This window comes from Notamacropus eugenii, chromosome 2 (genome assembly GCF_028372415.1).
Source record: "Notamacropus eugenii isolate mMacEug1 chromosome 2, mMacEug1.pri_v2, whole genome shotgun sequence".
In the NCBI taxonomy this organism is placed as follows: Eukaryota; Metazoa; Chordata; class Mammalia; order Diprotodontia; family Macropodidae; genus Notamacropus; species Notamacropus eugenii.
Genome location: NC_092873.1, coordinates 375086387 through 375109036, shown reverse-complemented (window position 1 = coordinate 375109036; position 22650 = coordinate 375086387). Strand labels below are relative to the sequence as shown.

At 48.0% G+C, this 22650-nt stretch overlaps 1 protein-coding gene across 4 annotated transcripts in view; it reads left to right on the top strand.

Annotated features, from left to right (window-relative positions):
- The window catches only part of MYO19 (myosin XIX), a 35512-nt gene that overhangs the window by 1334 nt on the left and 11528 nt on the right, over positions 1-22650 (top strand). For 3 of the 4 annotated variants that reach the window (XR_011975296.1, XM_072646925.1, XM_072646926.1), the window contains exons 2-17: positions 965-1111; positions 6267-6399; positions 6713-6861; positions 7326-7439; positions 8966-9098; positions 9665-9734; positions 10454-10556; positions 13340-13436; positions 13662-13738; positions 14754-14844; positions 15307-15478; positions 15617-15690; positions 17910-18031; positions 18443-18556; positions 18891-19067; positions 22419-22565. Coding sequence is in view for 2 of the 4 variants with exons in the window: in XM_072646925.1 (XP_072503026.1) it covers positions 1100-1111; positions 6267-6399; positions 6713-6861; positions 7326-7439; positions 8966-9098; positions 9665-9734; positions 10454-10556; positions 13340-13436; positions 13662-13738; positions 14754-14844; positions 15307-15478; positions 15617-15690; positions 17910-18031; positions 18443-18556; positions 18891-19067; positions 22419-22565 (1785 nt within the window). In the remaining 2 variants the exon portion in view is untranslated. Of the gene's footprint in view, positions 1-964; positions 1112-6266; positions 6400-6712; positions 6862-7325; positions 7440-8965; positions 9099-9664; positions 9735-10453; positions 10557-13339; positions 13437-13661; positions 13739-14753; positions 14845-15306; positions 15479-15616; positions 15691-17909; positions 18032-18442; positions 18557-18890; positions 19068-22418; positions 22566-22650 lie in introns of those variants that run through there. The other variant, XR_011975297.1, reaches the window with a different exon arrangement.

Below are 22650 nucleotides of genomic sequence, written 5' to 3'. Positions count from 1 at the left end.
GCCTTTGCAGTCCTAGTTCTATGATCATGGGATCTTTGGGGAATTTTTCTGGACACTTGGGGCTTCTTACAAAAAAAAAAGTTACTGGCCAGATATCCTCTTTATTCCTTTTCTCAAGTGTACCTTTTTGTAGAGGAAAGCAATACCCACATATGTTCAACTTCTGCTTTGGCCAAGAACTCAGCATTTGACTCCTAGGGTAGAGATGAGTGCTGGAGAAGTGGAAAGAGCTGTGGACTTGGAGTCAGACTGAAACTAGGTGGTATCTCCAATACTTGCCCTGGGCAAGTCATTTAATCTCAGCCTCAGTTTCCCCATTTGTAAATTGGAGATGTGTACATTACCTACCTAGGATTATTCAGAAGAAATCACTTTGTAAACCATGAAGCACTACAGAAATGTGAGTTACTGTAGTTGATGCTGTTTAATGACCCAGAGGTACTTATCTATGATTTTCCCCCATCCCTGAAGCTGGAAGGGACTTTAAAAAAATCATCTGGGCCATCCCCCTCATTTTGCAGATGAGGATACTGAAGCTCAAAGTAAAGCAGATCATCTGATGTTGAATCCAATTCTCCACAAAGGCCACCATGACTCTTGAAATTTCTGTCTCCTGATATACTGGTCTGGAGGATATAACCTGAACTCTTGTTGCCAAAGTAGCATTGACTCTTGGCCAGAATAGCCTAAGCTTCCTCAGGCACAACTCTCGTAAATATTTTTCCCCAGGTCCCTAATTGGCAATTTGCAGGACAGACTCTCTCTTTATGACTTCTTGTTGCTGGGCTCTACCACTGACCTCATTCTCAGCTTCCCTGGAGAGCAGCTTGTCATGCCATCTTGACTCAGAAATCCCTGAGTGAGCTGAGCTCAGCCCATCATACCTTCTTCATACTTGTGTGTATGGGTGGACACACATTGATCTTCTGATGTTTATCCTGCTTGTTCCATTCTCTCCTTTCAGGTGCTCCAGTTGACCTTACACAAGTTCCTCCAGATCAGACCCCTTCATTGTGCCAATGTTCCAGCTGTCCCACATTCAGAACCATAAAATCCTCTTCATCTGGTGACCCAGAACCCCAGCTGGAAACAAAGCAGTATGCTGCAGCAGGTAACCTAGATTCTAGAACCCTCAGGTGCCATTAATGAGGAGGCATCTGCTTAGAGTTCAGGACTCAAGTGAAGGCAGTGAAGGACAACTTCTAACACAGCGTGTTATAAATATACAGTTTGAGTGCTAGAACATTCTGTTCTTTGTGGCACATGAGCATTTGTTTTGTAGCAAGGTAGTTGAGTGGGTTATGGTTTAAGCCCCAAGGTATCCGGTGAACATGAGTACCAGGGGCACAGTTTTCACACCATAACAAGGATTCTCAAATGCCTTGCCCTCTCCCTGATGGTTCTAAAGTATCCATTCAGGCCTCCAGGAGCTGCCTGAGCTGTCCAGGCACCCAGTGGTGATAACCTTGTGTTCATCTTCAACCTTTCACTGTCAACAGGAACAAAAATGTTTTGTTTATGAATTCTCAAGCAGGAGGAAGGTGTGAACTTATTCCTCTAGGCTTGACCTGGTCATTAGGAGTGGGAAGGGGGTTCTCATGGTGGGCCCAGGAGCTACTACTCATAGGTACAGTTCTTGGTGGTAGTAGCAAATATTCACCTGAGAACTTTGAAGAAAGTAAAAAAGATTTGCATGCGAATAGCAGTTGGACATGGGTCAGTTGCTCCTGAGAGGTAGACAGTGCCCTTCCAGAGTGACAAGCAATGGCCTCCGTTGTGCTCTATCTAGCCTAGAGGAGTATGAGTTTTGATCCTCAAATCCAGAGTGGCAGAGATGAGTACCAAGAGTTGACCAGTTCAGCAATGCACCTGATTCCTCAGAAGCCTGCGGGAGCCCCAGGGAGAATTATCTTTATTTTGTGAAGGCAAGGACCACTCTGAAGTGGGTTCACCTTGGAAAAGCATATCATTTCTGGTACCCATACCCACAGCAGGTCTCCAAGATGAACAGCTTCTGGTTTGTTGGAAAATTGTCCACTCATGGAAAAATGATCCAGTCAGTTGCCATCTTGTCATTTCTATCTCTACACTATCTCTCATAACCATCCACTTCTTTTTACTGATATGACCACTATCCTCACTCAGGCCTTTATCAGCTTTCACCTGAACTATTCAGATGACCTCCTAATTGTTCTCCCTGCCTCAAGTCTCTTCCTCCTGCAATCCTTTCTTCGCACATATAGATTCCAAAGTGATATTCCTGTAGCACAGCTCTATGCCATTCCCCTGTTCAAGAACCTTCCTAGGTTCCCTGTTGCCCCTAAGGTAAAGTCTAGATTCCTCAGTTTGATGAACATGAAACTCTTCAAAGCCAATGTTACTTACAGACTCATTTTATATTAATCTCCTTCACATAATCTGTATTCCAGCTAAATTTGCTTAATTGTTGTTTCCCACTTTCCTCTCTGCGTCTTTGTCCAGACTAACTTATGTCCGAAATGTAGACAGTAAGGAGTATTGAAGGATTTTGCACAGCAGTAACACAATTAAAGTTGTACTTTAGATTGTTATTTTTTAAATAATATTTTATTTTCCCCCAATTACATGTAAAGACAATTTTTAACATTCATTTTTAAAAATTTTGAGTTCCAGATTTTCTCACTCCCTCACATCCCTCCTACCTAATGTGGTAAGCAATTTGTTTATAGGTTATACATGTTCAATCGTGCAAAACATATTACTATATTAGTCATGTTGCAAAAGAAGACACAGATCCAGAGGGAAAAAATACAGAAAAGTGAAAAGTAGTATGTTTTTATATGCATTCAGACTCCATCACTTCTTTCTCTGAAGTTGGGGTAACGTTTTTCATCACGAGCCCTTTGAAATTATCTTGGATCATTGTATTGCTGAGAAGAGCTAAGTTGTTCATAGTTGATCATTGTACAATATTGCTATTCCTGTGTACAGTGTTTTCTGGGTTCTGCTCACTTCATTTTGCATCAGTTCATATAAGTCCAGGGTTTCCTGAAATCAGCCTGCTCATCATTTCTTATAGCACAATAGTATTAGGAATGTTATTCTATAGTGGTATGAAGGTTAAGATGGAAGGGAGTGGAGGAGAGGGAAAGTAGAAAGGCCAGCTAAGAGGCTATTGCAGTAAGTGGTACATGAGAGAAGAGCAGTGGGGACAGAAGCAGGACGTGTTAAGATGTTGTATACTGAGAATCATTTTGCCTTTGCCATTAATTTGACATGGGTGACATGAGAATCATCAAAGATTCCAAAGGCTTGGAATGAAATTGAGTGTGTCACTGATATAAATAGGAAGATGAGAGAAGAGGAAGTTTTGGAGAAAAATAATATTTGGGAGCAGCCACAGGGTACAGTGCCATGGGACATCTGGGTGGAAGTATCCCGGAAGACAGTTGGAAACCACAGATTTGACTCATTAAAAGAAGGCAGAGGTGGGGGGGGTGGCAGTTAGGGCTAAAGTTGCAGATTTGAGGCACGCTTTCTCCCCAAATTGGTAGTTAATGCCATGAAAGAGATTGGCTGAAGACAGAATCTTGAGGAGCAGTCCTTTGAAGGGACCAGGGGAGAACAAGGGCATGGAGCATCAGAACAATGGTGGGTGTCTCAGAAACTTTGCAAAGACAGTATCACATGGGAGAAGGGAGCTTCCTTGTGTTCTGTGCTGCAGAGAGGTCCTTCGGGATAAGGCCTGCAACAAGGCCATTGAATTTAGTGGTTAAGGAGGGTGTTGGAGGCACTTGTAGGGAGTACTGTAAGCAGCAGTAGAGATGGGAGCGTTACTGTGGGGAGCTGAGGACTGAGGGGGTGATATGAGGTACCAGAAGCAGCAGAGAGGTCAGCAACCACCCTGGAGTGTGGTAAAGGTTCCTCAAGGCCTGGAGTTCTTGCATACCCACACCTCCAGGACCTCTCAAATCCCCTACTTCCATCCATTGCTGGGGAGAGGGGAGCCAGGTGACCCTCTTCAGAGACAACGGCAAATGGACCATTTAGGGTTGATTCTTCTCATTACTCTTACTGTCATCGTTTCTTTTGGTGATTGATCCACTTTCTAAGTCTTTCCATGGTGCTCTGATGTGGGGTAGCCTTTTGGTATTCATTGGGATTGGGTCATATTGAATGAGTAAATGAAAAAGCATTTGTCAGACATTGTAGAAAGGGGAAATGACAGTCACTGCCCTTGAGAAGCTCACAGTCTGATACAGAGGAGATGTGGTGACCCTGAAGGATACTTTGGTTTAGAAAATTACTGGGATGATTCTAGAAGCTATAGGGAAGTAGATTGCCAGGCCCTTTTCAGGAGCACTGACATAGTTGATTTGATTTTGGCTCCAGAACTGAAGGTGGTTGGGGTGATACATTGTGTAGCAACAAGGTGATTTTCAAGGAGATGGAGGGTAAAGCATGGCTGGAGTGGGACCTCTATGTGATGGGCTATTGAGGAGGGCTTCATTTAGGAGAGGTGAAAGGGTCACGTGCAACTGCAGTGGGTTGGCAGGTCCTTTTTCTGGGAGGCAGTATATCCAGAAAAAAAGACTTAGAACAGAGAGTGCACCATTTGCACTTAGAAGTTTCTGGCCCCCACATTGTAAGTTCAGGTTCATTCCAGCAAGAGACTCAGGAAAACTTCAAGAGGGTCCTGGACGAATCTCATTCCTTGGAAATGACCCAACCTGGCTGTTGGTCTAAATGGTATGTGTATGGTCCCACCCCTTTCAGAGCAGAAACCATCCCAGACTATGGGGAACAAGGCCAGCATTGTCTACTGGGAGCCATGGGGCTCACCTGCCCTGTTTCAGGGTGACTTTCTTCCTGCTGGCTCAACAAAGAGAATGCCATGTTGTGGAGAGAGAGGAGAACAGGTAGGTAGTACCCTCCTCAGCTTACTAAGCAGTCAGAGGCCAGTGTTGGGATCGGGAAGATCTGTGTTAGCTGGACACGTTCTGGGGGAAAGAAACATTTACAGAGAATATCAGAAAATAGGCCGTCAAAACTGAAGGGACCTCAGACATCTGTTTGAACTCCTGCCAATCTTAAAACGATGAGAAGAAGAGAGACAGGTAGGAAATAACTTAATTTTGTTGAAAACGGTGGGAAATTGACCTATAGGCAATCATTGGCTTGCAGAGTCATCTCTAGATTAACACGTCACCATTAGGTTGATACCACCAAGCTGCAGTGGGAAAAGATGTGCCCAGTTCTGTCCATCAGGCAGGTCCCTTGACCTTGTAACTGGCTTGTGGAACAGAGAGCAGAGCTAACTGCCCATGCCCCCTCCTCCCTGGGGTTTTGAACACCTGGCCAACCCCCAACCTGCCATACCTTTGTAAATGTCCCAGTCTGAGCTGCTTCTGACTTTAAACATTGTCTCCAGATTTAATTTCTAACCATTTCAGTTCCACAAGCATTTCTTGAGCACCTACCCCAGGGCAGGCACTCCACTAGGCTCTGGGGATCCAAAGACATAAAGGAAAACATCCTGTCCTCAAGGAACTTATATAGATTTTAAAAATTACAAAATAACTTTTTAGATTTTTTGCGGGGGAACAGTGGTAGTCAGATAAAGCCTTGTGTGGGAAGTTTGTACTTTCATCTCAAAGGGATCAAGGGTTCCAGGAGGTTGAGAACACACCAAACTTGGGCTTCTCTGTCTTCCTACTAAGCCATCATTTCTGGGAAAGTAGTTATCTCCTTCTTTTTCCCTCCTGGGACCCAAGATGAAGTGAAGAGAGAAGGGAGAGAATGCATTGGTATGAAAGAGGCTCCAGGAGGGAAAAGATGACAGACAGCATGATGAATGTCGACAACCAGTAATGATCTAAGATCCCCTGAGCTGAGCTCTCCCTCCATGAGATTCAGAGTCAGAAAAGGAGGCCCCAGTGGCAAGGTGGGGAGGTTGCTAAGGAACCAAACAAACCTGGAGGAATGTGGGTTTTCGTTTATAAACCATTCAGAATTTGTACTTGCTCTCCCTTGTCTCCTTCCCTTCCTTCTCCTCCAGCCCTACTTAACAAACAGAAGACCAGAAGGCTCCCAGACGCTGGGCTGGTTTGGGGTTTTTGCACAAATGGTTCTTGTGGCTTGCCTTTTTGTTTTCATGGCTTGTACCTACAAGACTTGGAGCTGGTCGGAGCCCATGACAGTGCCTTTCCCCACTAATGAGAGCAAGGGCAGGGACTGTGGAACTGTCTCCATAACACGCTGCCCATCTCCTCCTTTCTGTTTCCTAGGTCAATGGCCAAGAAGCAAGCTCCCTCCACTATGACCCTCTCAAGGAAGATCTACAAGTCTTCCTGGGGAGTGAGATCCAATTGGCTGAGATGGACGACCTCACAAAAGTGAACCCTGTGACTCCAGCAACGGGTAGGGAGCAAGCCTCTGATGAGTTGGGAGGCCTTACAGGTCCATCTTCCCTAGGTTCATCGTGCCCCAAGGCCAGATTGGTGGGACCCAGACTCCCAAGCCAGGATTGCTGATTCACATCTCTCCGAGCTTGGGGCTCACAGGGCTGGGGCTGTTCCTAGGTGGGCTGTATTTTCATCAGATTTGAGCTGAATTAGCATGGAAGTGTCTGAAATGGCATTTGTGGGAGGGGAGGATGTGTCAGAGCTCTGAGTGTATGCATGTGCTTACTCAGGCACTCTTGACATGTGCATTAACGGTTCATCTTTCTTAGTGCTGAGGTGTCTGCAGGAGAGGTACCAAGAGGATGTGTTCTACACCAATGCTGGCTGCACCCTGGTGGCTCTGAACCCCTTTAAGCCTGTCCCTTACCTCTACTACCCCAAGCTGATGAGGGACTACCACACAGCACCTCAGCTTCAGGCAAGTTTGGCTCACTCCTTCACCCCTTGTACTGTTTGTATCATGGCATCACAGAGTAGTAGCAAACATGGATTCATGCACTGGGCTTAGAGACTTACATAAGTGGGGCCCATTGTTCTAGAGGAGCTGACTGGAGGAGTCTCCAGTCCAACATAACTCCTAGAGGAGAGACAGATAAAACAGAATAAAGTCATTAAGCCAGCGTGGGACTAGCTGGAGAAATGTTGTCTTGGTCGGGCTGCACCTGTGGAGTAGTGATGGGCAGCCCTGGGATGGTCTCTGATCTCTCCAGGAAGTCTTACCGCTGGGATGGGCTGGACTGGGCCTGGCCTTGGAGAGGCGAATGCTTCTAAACTTAGTGTTGTTGGCTTTACCCGTCTCTGTGTTCACCCAGTGAATCACTTGTCTCAGAAGAGAGTTGTTTTGTGTGTCCTTTAACATGTTGGGTTCCTTGGGTATTTCAGAAATTAAAGCCTCATATCTTCACCGTGGGCGAGCAAACCTACAGGAATGTCCAAAGCTTGCTGGAGCCTGTCGACCAGTCCATCATTGTTAGTGGGGAGAGTGGAGCAGGAAAGGTAACAGGCATGCCTTGTTTTCCTGGGTGTTTGATTGTCTGCCCAGAGTGGAATCTCCAGCCTGTTTTAGGGGATGTATCCCATGTTCAGTCAGCCCTATAGTAAGAAAGGCAGGAAGGGAAGGGAATAAGCATTTATTAAGTGCCTACTATGTGTCAGGCACTATGCTAAGTGCTTTATAAATGTGTCATTTGATCCTTATGACAACCTGGGAGGTAGGTACTATGATTATTCCCATTTTATAGTTGAGGAAACTGAGGCATACAGAAGTGAGGTGACTTACCCAGGGTCACACAGCTAAGAGGCATCTGAAGCTGGATTTGAACTCAGGTCTTCCTGACTCTAGGCCCAGTGCTCTATCTGCCATGCTGTGAGCTGTTCTAGAAAAAACTGCAGGTCAAGAGAGGCCTGTGTCCTAGGCCTGGTTCTGCTATTCACCAGGTGCATGATTTTTGGCAAGTTAGGTTCACTCTCTGGGCTTCAGTTTTCCTCACCAGGGTTTCCTATACTAGGGTTGACTTAGATGACCTCGGAGCTACCCTTTAGCACTAGCATTCTGTGTTGTCATGATTTAGCAGATTGTGGATTATTATCCTTGGGGATAGGCTAGCTCCCCTCCTCCCAACCTGATTCCAAGCTTCTAAGGTTATAGGAAGGGCTGATGGAGATGGGAGGGAACCACTGAGGGGTGTTACTCTTGAGACGAAGGCCCCTGGCTGGCAGTACTGGCAGCACTGCAATGAAAAAGATTTCACAAGGCTGAAAGCCAGAGAGTGGCATAACCAGTCAGAGCAGGCCTGTCCCAGAAGCCCCACCAGCACAGGCTGCCTGCTTCCTTCACTGTCCTCACCTGGACTACTTTCCTTACCAGAGTAATTTGACTTTTAAAATTCCCTTTCAGTCTGTGATCTCATTTGATCCCCACACCCTCCCTACATTCCTGAGAAGTGGGCAGGGCAGGCCCACCTCCTGGGGTGAGAAAACAGGCCTGTAGACCTTCAGTAAATGGAAGAGCACTGCCCAGTAAACTCTGCTTCACTAGAGTATGCCTCTCCTAATGCCCTAGCCCAGGGCTCTGGCACCCAGACCCTCCTGCTTCTATGCCAGGGGTCGTTAGATCAGAGATCCAGAGCTGGAAGGGATCTCAGAGACCCTTAGCTTCCTCTCCAGGGTGGGTGGGCCTCGCCTATCCTTCCTACTGGAGTGTTTTGCCTACCCACCTCTGCCTCTTTGTTTCTCTGGATTCAGCTCATATCGCTTCTTCTGCAGAAGGCCTTTCCTGGTCTCCCCAGCCCCTGCTGCCAATGCCAGAGTTTATATGTACCTGATCATTTACTCACTATCTGTTAAGAATCTGCACTCCTTGAGGTCAGGGACAAAGGTTTTACCTTTCTTCGTATTCTTAACTCTTAGCACTGGGCTTGGCACATAGTAAGTGCTTAATAAATGTTTGTGAATGGACAGACCCGTGACAGGGCCTTGGAGGGTCTTGAGCATGACCACCATGAGGCTTTATTCTTCTGCAGACTTGGACATCTCGGTGCCTTATGAAGTTCTATGCCACAGTTGCCAATTCCTCTGCCTCTCAGGAGACACATGAAACAGTGGAGAGAATTGAGAAGAGAGTCCTAGATTCTAATCCAGTCATGGAGGCTTTTGGTAAGCACCATTAGGCCTCCCTCAGCTATCTGGAGATATAGCCTTTCTCTGCCCTCTCTAGGACCCTGGAGCCCCATGATCTAGGGCTCCCTCAGGTTAGACAAACACAGGCACAATGATATCGCTCTAGTTGGCTATGATAACAGCACCACAGGTCTGGAAAGGGACCTTGAGGAGGAAACTTGACTGTTCTGTGGGTGGTAGATCACGACTATTCTTGAACTAATCCTATATTTAAAGACTAGGCCTCCTGACCTCAGAAAGGGGGAACCTTCTTGCCTCAGCTGGTCAAGAAGTCCTGGCTTTTATCTAGCCTGAATCTCTCTCTCTGCATCCTACATTCCTTTGCCCCAGACCTGTCCTGTACGTATCTCTTTCTAAATGGGAGCATTAGGAAGGGAAGGACCTGGAGGATCCTGCCACTGACTTCACCCTGGGATGTGGTAGCTGGAGGGTCTGGACCTCAGAGAAGGAAGGCATAGAGGAAAAGGGGAGCACACACACTGGGGGGCAGGAAGCTGTGCCTGAGGGAAGAGAGAACATGGGTGACTTTCCTTCTTTCTTAGGGAATGCTTGTACGCTCCGCAATAGCAACAGCAGCCGTTTTGGGAAGTACATCCAGCTTCAGCTGAACAGGTAAAAGTAGGGCTTGGGATCCTGTGCAGGTGCAGCCTGTGTCCTGGGTCATGCTGTAGATCACCCCTGGGCAGGAGTGGAGCTATCTGCTGGGGTCAGAGAATCCGAGGAGGTGTTCCCCAGGGACCCTGAGCAGGACCACTAGAGAAAGGCAGGGTCCTGGCCAGCATGACCATGGATGGCCCTTGTTCTGCCAAGAAGCAGGCTAGCTAGGACACAGAGTTTGACTTGGGCATAAGGGTGGGAGGCTAGAGGAAGAGGCTGCCAGCAGAGCTCCTCTTTTTAGGTCCTTACTTGCTCACAAACTCTCCTCTCTGTCTTTATTTGCTTGACAGTTCTGGGTCCCCCGGCCCCATCTCCCCCTGCTCCCAGCCATTGGCTCTGAGTTCTGTGCCTTGTTTCTAATACAACACACATGTGTGCCCTGGGTATGCTCAGGATGCTGCTTATCCCCTGGAGGCCTCAGGCCTTCTAGACATGTACAGCTTGGCTCATCGCAAAAGAGATATCTCTGTGTCATGGAGAGCAGGATTTTCTGGCACTAAAGTATATGCATTTCTAAATTCACATGGGAAAAGTAACCCTCCTTACGCCCTTTTTGAGGGGCAGGGGCTGTTTACTTTGCCATCCACAGGCTTGGTGTAGGGGTCATGGTCAATCCCTGTGGGGGCTAGCAATCCCTGGGCTTTACATCCACATATCCACCTTCTACTCCCTAGAGCTCAGCAGATGACTGGGGCCTCTGTTCAGACGTACCTCCTGGAGAAAACTCGAGTTGCCTACCAGGCCCCACTGGAAAGGAACTTTCATATCTTCTATCAGGTCTGTGCCAGGCACTGGGTTCCAGGTCCTGTCCTGGGGCTGTAAGTAATGATGCTCTTTGCCATATACTTTACAGCTGAGTTTTTGGGTTTTTTGATAGTTCTAAAGGGACCCGCTCCTCTCCCCACAGCCTTCCACTTCAGGTCACCTCCTTTAGGATATTTTCTTAGACAAATTCTAACTGGTTCTGGCCACTTCTGTTGTCCCATTGTTCTTCTAGCACTTCTATATAAATCTACACATGATTAACTGTCATTATTTAATAATGATGATAGCAGACATTAAATTAGACGTTATCGTTATGGGGTTCTTTACATTTAATCCTCAGGATTAGACCAGCGATGGTAGGAAGACAAATGTTCCTGTTTTGCAGGTGAGAATCTTAAGACTCAGTAGTAAAGTGACTTGCCCCAAATCACACGGTGATAAGTAGCAGATTGGTGACTAGATAAAGATCTTCTAGTTATGAATCCTGGATCATCTGTTAGGTCTTTAATGTCCAGGTTGTGAATATATGCCCCACGAGATCCCCCTCAAAAGAGCAACGCTCTGAAATGTATAAGGCCTGAGGAGGCAGATCACCTCCGGCTATGGAAAGATTCTGATCTCCAGACTAGTAGGAAGAGAAGCCACAAACACAAATGACTGGACTGCCCAGGATTATGTTCTAAGTTGTTTTTCAGTTGTGTCAGGCTCTTTGTGGCCCCATTGGGGGTTTTCTTGGCAAAGACACTGGAATGGTTGCCATTTCCTTTCCCAGCTCATTTTACAGATGAAGAAACTTAGGCAAATTGAGTTAAGTGACTTGCCCAGCATCACACGGCTAGTAAGGGTCTGAGACTATGTCATGGAGAGCACAATTTTCTGGCCCAGCACTCCCTTCACTGTGCTACCTAGCCACTCTTGGTCATAAGTGAGAGAAGTATCAAACAAAGTGCTTCGAAGACTTGAGGGAAAGTGTAGGCTATTATAGACCAGAAGCATCAGGAAGAGCTTCTTGGAGGAGGTGACATCCTAGATGACCTTTAAAGGATGGATAGGCAAAGAGAGGGAGGGAAAGAATTTAGATATCCCAAGCATAGGGACCAGCCCGAGCAAAGACATGAAGGTATAAAAGGATAGTGCCTACTCAGGAGCAGGAAATAGTTAAATTTGACTAGAATGCAGACTTTAAGGCCAGGGTAATAGTCAGTAAACATTTATTAAGTCCCTCCTGTGTGCCAAGCACAATGCTAAGCTCTGGGGATGCAATTTTTTTTTTTTAATTTATCTTTTTAGACAGTCTGTACCCTCAAAGGACCTGAAAAATGGTCTGGGGGGAGCACAGCACAGGGAGTATGATGTTCTTGGAGTCAGAAACCAAGTAAAGCAACTAGTGGTAAAATTAGTAATATGACTGTAAAGGCAGGGTGGCAAGGGATAGGAGACTAGTCCAGGCACCGGACTTCGAGTCAGTAAGTCCTAGGTTCAGATCACTAGCTCAAATACTCACTACATGTGCAATCCTGGGCAAGTCTCTAAACCTCTTAGTTGCCTCAGTTTCCTCATATGTAGAACAAAGTAGTTGGACTCATTGGAAAAAATGAAATGATTGGACTAAGGTCCTTTCCAACTTTAAATCTATTACCCTATGAATGGGAAGATTGTGAAAGGCCCTGAAAGCTGAGCAAAGGTATGGAAATTTTATTCCGTAGATTCAATGGAGACCACTGAAGATGTTTTTGAGTAGTGATATTAGCATCCAGATCTGTGTCCAGACAAAGGTGCTTGAAGGGGAATGAGACTGAGGCAGGCATGCCTGTTAGGAGGTTGTTGTTGTAGTCCAGGTGGGTGGAAATGAAAGTCTGTGTTAGGCTGGTTGGGAGTGAGAAAAAAAAAGGAGGAGATACATGTAGGAGATCGTGCAGAAAGAAGTGAAATTAACTTGGCAGCTAAATGAGAAAGAGCTAAAGATAATTCTTAGCTTGCAGAAATGAGCAGACTGGGTAAATGAATGGTGGTGCCAGAGGAAAAGATGAACTCTGTTTGGAACATGTTGCATTTGAACAGTCCTCTGGACAGCCAAGGGTACAGTCCTCTGTAGCCCATTGGAGAGGTGGGTCTGGAATTTATGAGAAAGTTCCAGAATGGAGATACAGATTTATGAGTCATCTCCATGGAGGTGATAGCTGAAGCATAGTGAGAGAGGGGCCCTGAGTAATACTCACATCATGCATTCAGGGGGAAAACAAGGAGATTATGGTGTCTGAAGGCAAAGTAAAGGAGAAAAAGCATCCAGTAGGAAGGAGGTGGTCAGTTGGTCAGAAGCCTAAGGAATTTGAGAAAGCAGATCCAGTAGAATGGTGGGACCAAAGCCATCATACAGGAGAGAGAGAAGTGGAAATGCAGCTGCCTCAAGACTAGAAGGGTCAAGGGAAAGCTTTTTAGGATTGAGGAGACCATGCATGTTTGGAGATAAATGGAAAGAAACTGCTGGAAAAAGAGAGACAGAATATACTTGGGAGTGGGGGAGTGACTTCTAAAGCAAGACCCCATATGGAGTCAGGATAGGGATTACTTATCAAGCTATTGCTTACCACATCAGGAATAGGATGTGGAACGGAAGTTCTGCCTGTGTGATATTGGGAGCTGTCTCTTCCTTTCTTTTTTTTCCTTCAGTGTTTCTTACAGTGCCCTGCCTACAGTGGATATAATATCAGCCTTCTGCCCACAGGCCCTTGTCTGTGGGGCTCACATACAGTTACCTGTCTAGGCATCTCATTGGCATGTTTCTGATTCCTCAGATTACCAAAGGAGCCAGTTCAAGTGAAAGGTTAGAGTGGCACCTACCTGAGGGAATGGCTTTCCATTGGCTGCCCAATTCTGAGAGGACTTTGGAAGGTAGGGAGAGCTTTGGGTTTCTCAGCCCTGGTGTAGCAACAGACGTGAACTGAGCCTCATATACTCAGATTTCATGGGGCAATCTAGCATCTGGATTTTGGACTCTAGTCCTTGTTCCCCTGCCTCCTGAAGTCTGGAACCCAGGAGTCCCAGAGGTGTTGGGCTGGTTCTAGGATAATGTAATTGAAGTCCATGTCTGACATAGGCCTTTTGTTTTATTTCCAGAGGATTGCTTTGAAGTGACAAGAGATGCAATGCTTCACCTGGGCATCGACCACTCCACACAGAACAACATCTTTAAGGTCAAGAGAGAAAAATGAGGCACTTCATTTGGGGAAGGAGATTAGATAATCCCCTGAACAGGAAATACCTCCTTTCCTGATATGGTACCTGGGGCTTATCCCCTTTTGAGGTGATAGGATCACCCAGTGAGCTACAATGACTGAGCTGTAGGAAGATGGTCTTCTGCCATCTTCCTCTCTGCCAATGCCTTGGGGCCAGCCAACGAGTACATAGCCTCATGGAGCTCCAGACTTCTCAGTCAGCCAGCCAGCAAAGATTGACAGGCAGTGACTGGGCCTAGGCAGTCATTGACGTGAACAGAGCTTGCCTGGGTCTGGGTAGCAGCAGTCCAGGACTAGGCAGGAGATCAGCTGAACAAGAGAGGTCTGGTTACTGCAGGCCCAGCACAAGAAGGCTGAGACTCAGAGGAGCAGACAGATGCCTTGGGACAGGTTCAGGACATTAGTGAACAGGGTCTGTGCTGATCCTAGGGCAGAAGGGATGTGTCCTCTGAATTGTTTTTAATATTGCCCAATGGATGTGGTGGTTCTTTGAGGAGCTTTGTCAAGGAAGTAAGTCAGAGGACTATGAGAGACATGGGGGATTTGGGGTACTCAGGCCTGGGGAACCTGAAGCTAGCTTTCAGTCTAAGGGTCATTCCTACAAGGTTGTCACAGTTGATTGAGATCAGTAAGATGTCTACTAGGAGGCAAGGATTTTCTACAGAAATGAACCACACAGTGGTGGAGAGGGATGGCCCCCTACTCCAAAGTGAGATTAAAAAAGGAATCAGTCACCTGGCACTTGACCAGACAGAGCAGCTCTATCAGTCTGTTCCTACAATCTCTTGAGGAAGGAGAGAATTTCCTTCCTTTCCCTCCCCCAAGCCACAGGTCATAGGGTCCCCTTGTGGTCCACCACTGAGTGGTAAAACAGGTGCAAGTGACAAAAGCTTTTGCAGGTGGGCCCCAGCTTTGGTCAGTCTCCAGGAGGGCATGGTCCCCTACTGAGCTCCCTCTTGTGTTGTTCCTACAGATTTTATCAGGATTGCTACACCTCGGGAATATCCACTTTGATGACTCAGAGGATGAATCCCAGGTTTGCCAGCCTCAGGAAGATGCTAAATGTAAGAGGGGAAGGAGCTCACTGCCCCCTGACTAAGGGACCCTGAGGACTTAAGGGTAGCTCCTAAGAGCTTAGCTTGCATGCCAATAACATAGGACATGACTGACTTGGAACCCTGGCAGGCCAGTGCCTTGCAGGGTGGGGAGAGGAGAGTTAATGTCAGGGGAGGAGTACTGAGTGTGGAAAAGAGGGTGGGGAGAGAAAAGTGGCATTTGAAGCCTAACTTGGATGCCCCATGCTAATGAATGGTGAGAGCACCATCTCCAGTCCCTCCCGCTAGTCTGCCATACTGGGCAATGGCATGGTGGTGTGTGGTGGCTGGAGTGGGCCCTCCATGGGGGGCTGCAGTTGTATCTGAGCTCCTTCCCCCATCTCCATGACCTGTGCATCTAGCAAGGGCCTGGGGGTTTGCCATCCTCCCTGACATACTACCCTCAGATAACCACTATGGTCCCCAAACCAGGTTTTGTGATGACAGCGGCCTCTCTGCTCCAGATCCCCAAGGAGGAGCTCTTGGAGACACTCCGAGTTCGAATGATCACAGCCGGAAAGCAGCAGCAGGTCTTCAGGAAGCCCTGCTCCCGGGCTGAGTGTGAGACCAGGAGAGACTGTCTGGCCAAAGTCACCTATGCCCGGTGAGTGGACCAGCCCACCCCCACCTCTGGCCTCCCTGGAGTCCTGCGGATCTCAGGAAACCAGAAGCACTGTTCCTCCCCAGGCGCACTGCTTCCCTAGGCCCTGCCCTCAGAGCTCACCATCACTCCCCTCCACAGATTGTTTGACTGGTTGGTGTTGGTCGTCAATGGCAGCATCTGTGCAGAGCCTTCCACCTGGACCACTTTCATTGGTACCGTTCTTCTGCCTCCTCTCCTCTCTGACCCGGCTGCCCCAGGACCCTCCCAAGGACCTTTGCTTTGCAGTGTCCAGAGATTGGAAAGAGCACTGCACCAAGAGTCAGGAAACATGGGTTCTAGTCCCAGCCATGCCACCAAACTTCCCAAGTGACCTCAAACAAGTCACTTCTCCAGTTTCCCCTTTTGCAAAATGAGGGGTTTAGACTAGATGATATCAATCCACAAGCATTTAGTAAGGGTTCACTCTGTGCCAGGCACTGTGTTAAATGCTGTGGATATGAAAAAAGGGCAAAAGCAGTGTTCCTGCCCTCAAGGAGCTCCCACTCTAATGGGGGAGACAGTGTGTGACAAACAAGGTACATCCGAGGCCTTTATGGAGAAGATGAAAAGTAATCTCAGGGGTGGACTGGGACAGGGGCCCTCTAGAATCTGGGGTCTTAGCTGAGTCTTGAAGCTAAGAGGTAGAGATGAGGAGGGGAGGGCATTCAAGGCATGGGGAACAGCTGTTGCAAAGGCATGGAGATGAGAGATGGAGTGCTATGTGTGAGGAATGTCAATAGGGCCCTGTAGCCGGGGTCATAGGGTGCATGGAGTGGAATGTTAAGACAGGAGGGTGAGGAAGCAGCCTGGTGGTGACAAGCATTAAATGGTTGGATCTGCAGCCCTTCCCCAGGGCCCAGATGTCACCTGGTAAAGATGGTCATCTCTCCAAGTCTCAGCTTTCCCCAGGACTGAGATGCTTTCCACTCCCTGCCTCTGCCTCTCTCTGCCCAGTCTCTTCCACTCTCCTCCTCCCACATCTCTTGCCCTATCCGCTTCTCTCTCTCCTGTGCCACAAGCAGCCTATCTGAGCTTCTCCTGATCAGGCTCCCACACACTTAGCAGAGTGAGGAAAGCCCAACTCCAACCATGACACTCGGGGGCACAGGAGGCTTCAGTGGCTCCCTGTTGTTAAGATGCAAAAACACAGATTTGACTTGGCATTTAATCCTCCATCTGGCTCCAGGGTCTCTCCAGGCCAATCACACAGTATTCCCTTGACACATTCTCCATGTCAGCCACATTGGCCCGTTGGACGTTCCTTGTGGCTGGCCTCCTGCTGTCTTGCTCCTTGCTACTACCTCCTCACCTCCGCTTATGGAAACACTTGTCTCTTTAAGGCTCAGTTCATGTGCACCTCCTTCAAGAGGCCTTCCTTGATTTCCCCAAGTTCTGCTCCTCCCCTTCATATTTGCTAATTAACATACATATATTATCATCTTGGTAGGACATACACTCCTTGTGGGCAAAGATTGTTTGGTGGGGCTTTGTTTTTGCTGCATCCTTGGTGCCTAGAATAGTACCTGGCAAAGGGAAAGCAATAAAAATGTATTGAATTGAGAGGAGAACCAAAGAGAAAGATATTGGTGAGTCAAGTGTCAAGCTTCTATAGACCCACAGGAAAGCAGGAGACCAGGTAGGAGCCATCATCTTGACTCCAAAGTCTCATTGTAGGAACACAGGTTTTGGGCTGGCAGGGACCCTAAGGTCATCTAGTCCAGCCTCCTCATTTTCTAGAGGAGGAAATGAAGGTACTTCCCCAAGATTATTTGAATTTGAAGTCAAGTGTTCTGGCTCCAAATCCAGGGCTCTTTCCATTCTCTCACACCTTTGAACCCTGTTCTAGAAGGCCTTCATCTGGGGTCTGTGAACTTTAGGGTGAGGGGGAGAGGTGTTATATTTTTAAAACTACATTTCAGTATGGTTGGTTTCCTTTGTAATTCTCTGTACTTTATTTTACGCATTTAAAACGTTATTCTGAAAAGGGGTCCATAATTTAAAAAAAAAAAGTTAAGAACTCCTGCATGAGGTCCTGATTCTTTGGACAGTGTGGGCACAGTACTGCCAGTCCTCCTCCGTCCCATCTTCATGGCAGAATGGGAGCTTTGAGATGAAAACTCCAGAGAGAAGCCTGGGTATCCAATGTCTGCCCTGAGCACACAGGGAGCCAAGGTGCTCCCTCTGGGGAAGGAGGGTTTGCTTTGCACATCCTAGAACAGAAGCGCTCACGTTGACTCTGATATCCAGTATACCAGGCTCGTGTCAGTGCTGGCCCTTAGAAATACCTGGCTCTGGGATTGTTCATCTTTAGCTATAGGCAGCTGTCCCCTCACCCTCCATGGTAACTATATGCTTTCTCCTCCACACTTTGCTGTGCCCTTCTCTCCCTCAGGGCTGCTGGATGTATATGGGTTTGAATGTTTCCCCAACAACAACCTGGAGCAGCTGTGCATTAACTATGCCAACGAGAAGCTGCAGCAGCACTTTGTGGCTCACTACCTGCGGGCCCAGCAAGTACGGAGCTGGTGGGAGGGTGACTAGCCTGGGACTCTATAGCTCTGTGCCCCTCACTGTCCACTGGGTACAGACCTGTAGGCAGGGGCTGGGAGTGGTGTAGGGGAGGGCGACTGGCCTGGGGCTCTACAGCTCTGTGCCCCTCACTGTCCACTGGGTACAGAGCTGTGGGCAAGAGCTGAGGGGTTGTGCAGGGAAGGGCGGCTAGCCTTTAGCTGTCCCTGTGCTCCTGACTGCAGCCTTCTGGTAACAAGGCAGGGCTTCATCCCAGGCTGCTGTCTCCTTAAGTGCCCAGATTTGCCTGGGCCTGTCCCCTAGAAACCAGAGCACAAGGCAGCCCGTCCAAGAGCTCAGGCCACTTCTACTCCCCTCCCTGTGCTCACTCCCAATCCTTCTTTTCTATTGTACTAGGAGGAATATGCTGCTGAGGGCCTGGAGTGGTCCTTCATCAGCTACCAGGACAATCAGAGCTGCCTGGACCTGATTGAAGGGACCCCTCTCAGCATCTGTTCCCTCATAAATGAGGTGAGAAGGAGGGCAGTGGTCACAGGGCTGGTGGGTTACTTGAGCTCAGAATTTTTGAGCCTCATTGGGATAAACCAGGTGGCCGTCCAGAGTAAGTCCAGTATTGTAAGGCTCAGGGTGGGGGTAGGGAGGGGGGTGCTACTCAGGGAGAAGAGAAGCAGAGCAGGTTGAAGCTTTGATATTTATCAGCCCTGGGGTTGGCCTATTACCAGCTGCTGCACTTCTAAGAGACGGATAAAGGAAGAGTGGTTGGTTAAAGATCATAGAAAGCAGTGACACAACGTAGATATAAAACATCCTTGTTCTCACTGACCAGCCTGTTGTCTGTGTGTAGGAGTGTCGTCTCAATAGGCTGTCCAATGCCATCCAGCTTCAGACTAGAATCGAGAGTGCCCTGTCCAGCAATGCCAGCCTGAGCCGAAACAAGTTCAGCAAAGACCCCAACTTCATCATTGCCCACTATGCTGGCCCCGTGCAATATCAGATCGAGGGCATGGTGGAGAAAAATAAGGTAAGCAAACAGTAAGGGAAACCTGGACCCTTAGGGCACAGAGCAGAGACAGTGGGTTCCTCATCAGTCTGAAGGTGGAGGGGAGGGGGCAGCTCCTTCTCTGGAGGAGAGAGAATGAGTGGCCTGAGACTGTGAGTGCTCTGCCCTATGGGCGGGGAGGAGGTTTCTGCAGCAAGATCTCACAAGCTATGGATTGTGGACTCAACTCTAGATTGTTGGCAGGGATAATAACAGTGCTCAGTGATCTTTACATAGAACTTTTTACAGAGGGCTTTCTGAGGCCATCCATAGGTCTCTTCTACCAGATCTCTTAAGGGTGGTCATTTAGCCTCCTTGACATGGAGTTGTTTAGTAAGAGGGCACTCCAGCCTAACTCCCAGCAAGTTCGACCCACTCTCCTTGGTCCTGCCCTCTGAAGTCAAGCAGAACACATGTAACATGCCACATGAACAAAAGCTCTCTTATGCCCACCAGGCCAATCACCCCTACTTCCTCATCTGACCTATTCTCTAGTCAGTCTACTCTCGTTACTTCCCTAAAATATGGACCCCAGAACTGAATCAGGTTAGCAAACATGTATTAAGTGCCTCCTCTGTGCCAAACACTGCCCTGGGCTCTGGGGAGAAATATGAAACAGTTCCCTCCAGGAACTTACATTCAATCCAGGGTGATAATGTGTACACAGAGAGAAGAGAGGTATGGGTTAATTTTGGGAGGCTCAGGAAAGGCCTCATGGAGATGTCCAGATTTGCACAAAAAAATGGCCAGAAGTTGGAAGTTGGAAGAACCTGGGAAGCCATCATATGTGAAGGTAATCTAGCCTGAAGCTGACAGAGATGGAGGGGGAAGCCATGCTAAGGAAGGTAAACAGTCTAGGAGCCAGCCAGTGCTCCAAACCAGGGGATTTGCAGGCCAGTGTGAGCTCCAGTAATTGTGGACCAGGCTTGCCTGCTGGAACCAGGATAATTCTGTGCTGGGCATCAGCATGGGAGAGATTGGGAGTGCTATACAGGAGGCCTGAGACCAGTCTAATGCCCGCTAAGGCCTGCCAAAGCCCACCAGGGGATGAAACCTACTCTTCAGTAGGGATTGTTTAAGGAGAAGAAGACAGATGCTTGTCAAGGCTGGAATTCACAGTGGACCACCAGGAGGTTGAGACCTGAACCAGGGAGTAAGGCAGAGGGTAGGGTCTAATACCAATCATCCTACCCCTACCCTCAATCAACAGCAGTGTTGTCATCCAGACTTTAGAAGGGACAGGACTAAACAAGGCCTACCTAACCTTTTAATGAGGGCACAACATCTGGAGGCTTGCAAGTATGAACAGACAGAAGGAAATGAAAAAATATCCCAGGGGAAAACTCCAAAGAGGAGAGTAGCCCCTATAATAAGAGATTCAGAGAAAAAAGAATGACTTGGTCAGGAGAACTACAAGTGACCAGAAGAAATGAAGCAAGGATTAAAAGGAGAGAGAAAAAACAGCACCAGGCTTAGCAGTGAAGGGATCACTGGTGCCTGGAGAAAAAAGTTAGAGTTGAACGAACTTGGCAGTTAGACCGCAGAAGGGTGAGGGAGAGGAAAGGGGTAAGTAGAAGACTGAGAGCGTCATCTGGAGAAAGTAGCTTCAAGGCACATATTGAAGGATGGACCTTGGCAAGGAGAAGGACCACCTCAGAGAAGGTGGATGGCAAAGAATTCTGAGATGGAAAGAAGGGCACCCACATCTCATCAAAGGGTCTCAATTTTCTCAGTAAGAGGCAGGGGCCTCCACTGGGACAGTAGGGAAGGGCAAGGTGAGATAGGCTTGAGGAGAGAGATTTGGAATTGCTTTTGTGGAGAGTGAGCTAAGGAATCAAGTAGGGAGAAAGAAAAGGACTGCCTTGATGCGGTAAAGGAGAACCCAGCTGGAGCTGGGTAATGGATCTACAGTGCGCCCAGTGAGCATGGCTGTGTGTCTTCTAGCTTTGTTGGACAGCACATGAGTAGAAATGAATGAGGGATGCAGTAGGGTTTGGGAAAACATGGATCAGCAGTAAGGGTGCTGCGGAGTCCAGACTGGGAGGGGGTGATGGCCAAGGAGGTGTTTGTAGGAGTGGATGGAGGGACTGGAAGAGCAGGGGAGGTTTAGAAGGGGGAAGGCTTGGGGAGAAGTGAGGTGGTAAGTTACGTTCAGATAAAAGCATGACCATAAAAGTAGAGCCATCTGTGTGTCTGTGTCTGGCCTAAAAGAATAAGTCGTGGGACCAAACTGAGGAACTGGGATTCTGGGAAGTTTAAGGGAGCATCTATATGAATGTGGAATTGCCCTAGAGTAAGGGGTGGAGAGGAGAGCTTGGTACTGAACTGCTTGAGAAACAAACTCCAGGCAGCAGATCAAGTGGTACATTTAGATGGAGTCAGCCTCAAAGGAGAGGTTGTTGAGTGATGGTGGCATAGGGAGAATCTGGAAGAAGAGGTGCTGGGGGGCACGAAATATTCTGAGTTCCCCTCCAAGATCATTGTAATGGGGAGGGGGGTGAAAGGAGGTAGAGAGGATGGCCAGCGGTACCATGTGAGCCACAGCAGGTGGGGAGGGGGGAGCCAGGGCCTGGGAGAGCTAGAAGCACAAAATGAAGGCAAGTTTGTTAGATATGGAATAGGAATTCCAAAGGCACAATGAGGGAGCAAATAGGACTGGAGAGGTCGATTTCAGAAGGAGGAGGATGAAAGAAGGGAAGTTGGTGGAAGGGGCAGTACTCCTGGGCAGCTAGGAATTTATTGTCATAGAGTCTGGGAAAGTCACAGGTGGTAGGAGTTTGTCAAGTTTAAGTCAACAAGTATTTATTTCGTGCTCACTATGTGTGAGTGTTGTGCTAAGCTTTGAGATGCTAATACAAGCCAAAAGGAAGAGAGTCCCTGCCCTCAAGGAACTTCCATTGTAATGGGAAAAGCCTGGAAGGTGGAGGGCAGAGAAGGAGAAAGCCCAGCAGAGGCAGGAGGTGTGGCTGGCCAGAGAAGCCAAAGGGGAAGGGGGCAGCTCCATTAGAGATGGCACATGTGAGAATGCTGTCCTCCAGATATGGTCTGAGCCAGGCAAAGTACTGGGATTCTCACTTCACTAACTTGTCTCCTGCTCCCTAGAAATCCTTCAGGAACCCGGACAGACATGGATTTAGGCCCTGCAGGGTCTTTGTTTTTCTTCCAGTGGCTACTTGCTTTAAAATTGACCTTTTTTTAGGCCCCTCTCTGGGCCTCAGTTTCCTGGGTTGGATTAGATAGCCTCTGAGGTCCCTGTGATCTCCAGCCCTATTCAGAAGGGCAGGGAGGGTGGTCATCCTTGGCCATCTCTTCCTTGTGCTGCCCTCCCCACAGGATCCAGTTCCCCCAGAGTTGATTCAACTCCTGCAGCATTCCCAGGACTCTCTGCTCCAGAAACTGTTTCCTTCCCAAGAAAAGGAACCAAATGACCTTTTGGGCCAGAGCAGAGCCTCTGTGGTTACTGTAGTCTCCAAGTTCAAGGTAGGTCTGGTGAAGCTAAAGGACTTGTCTTCTCCCACGCCCCCTGGTATGACCTAGGACTTGAAGTATTCCTGGGCTCCCATCT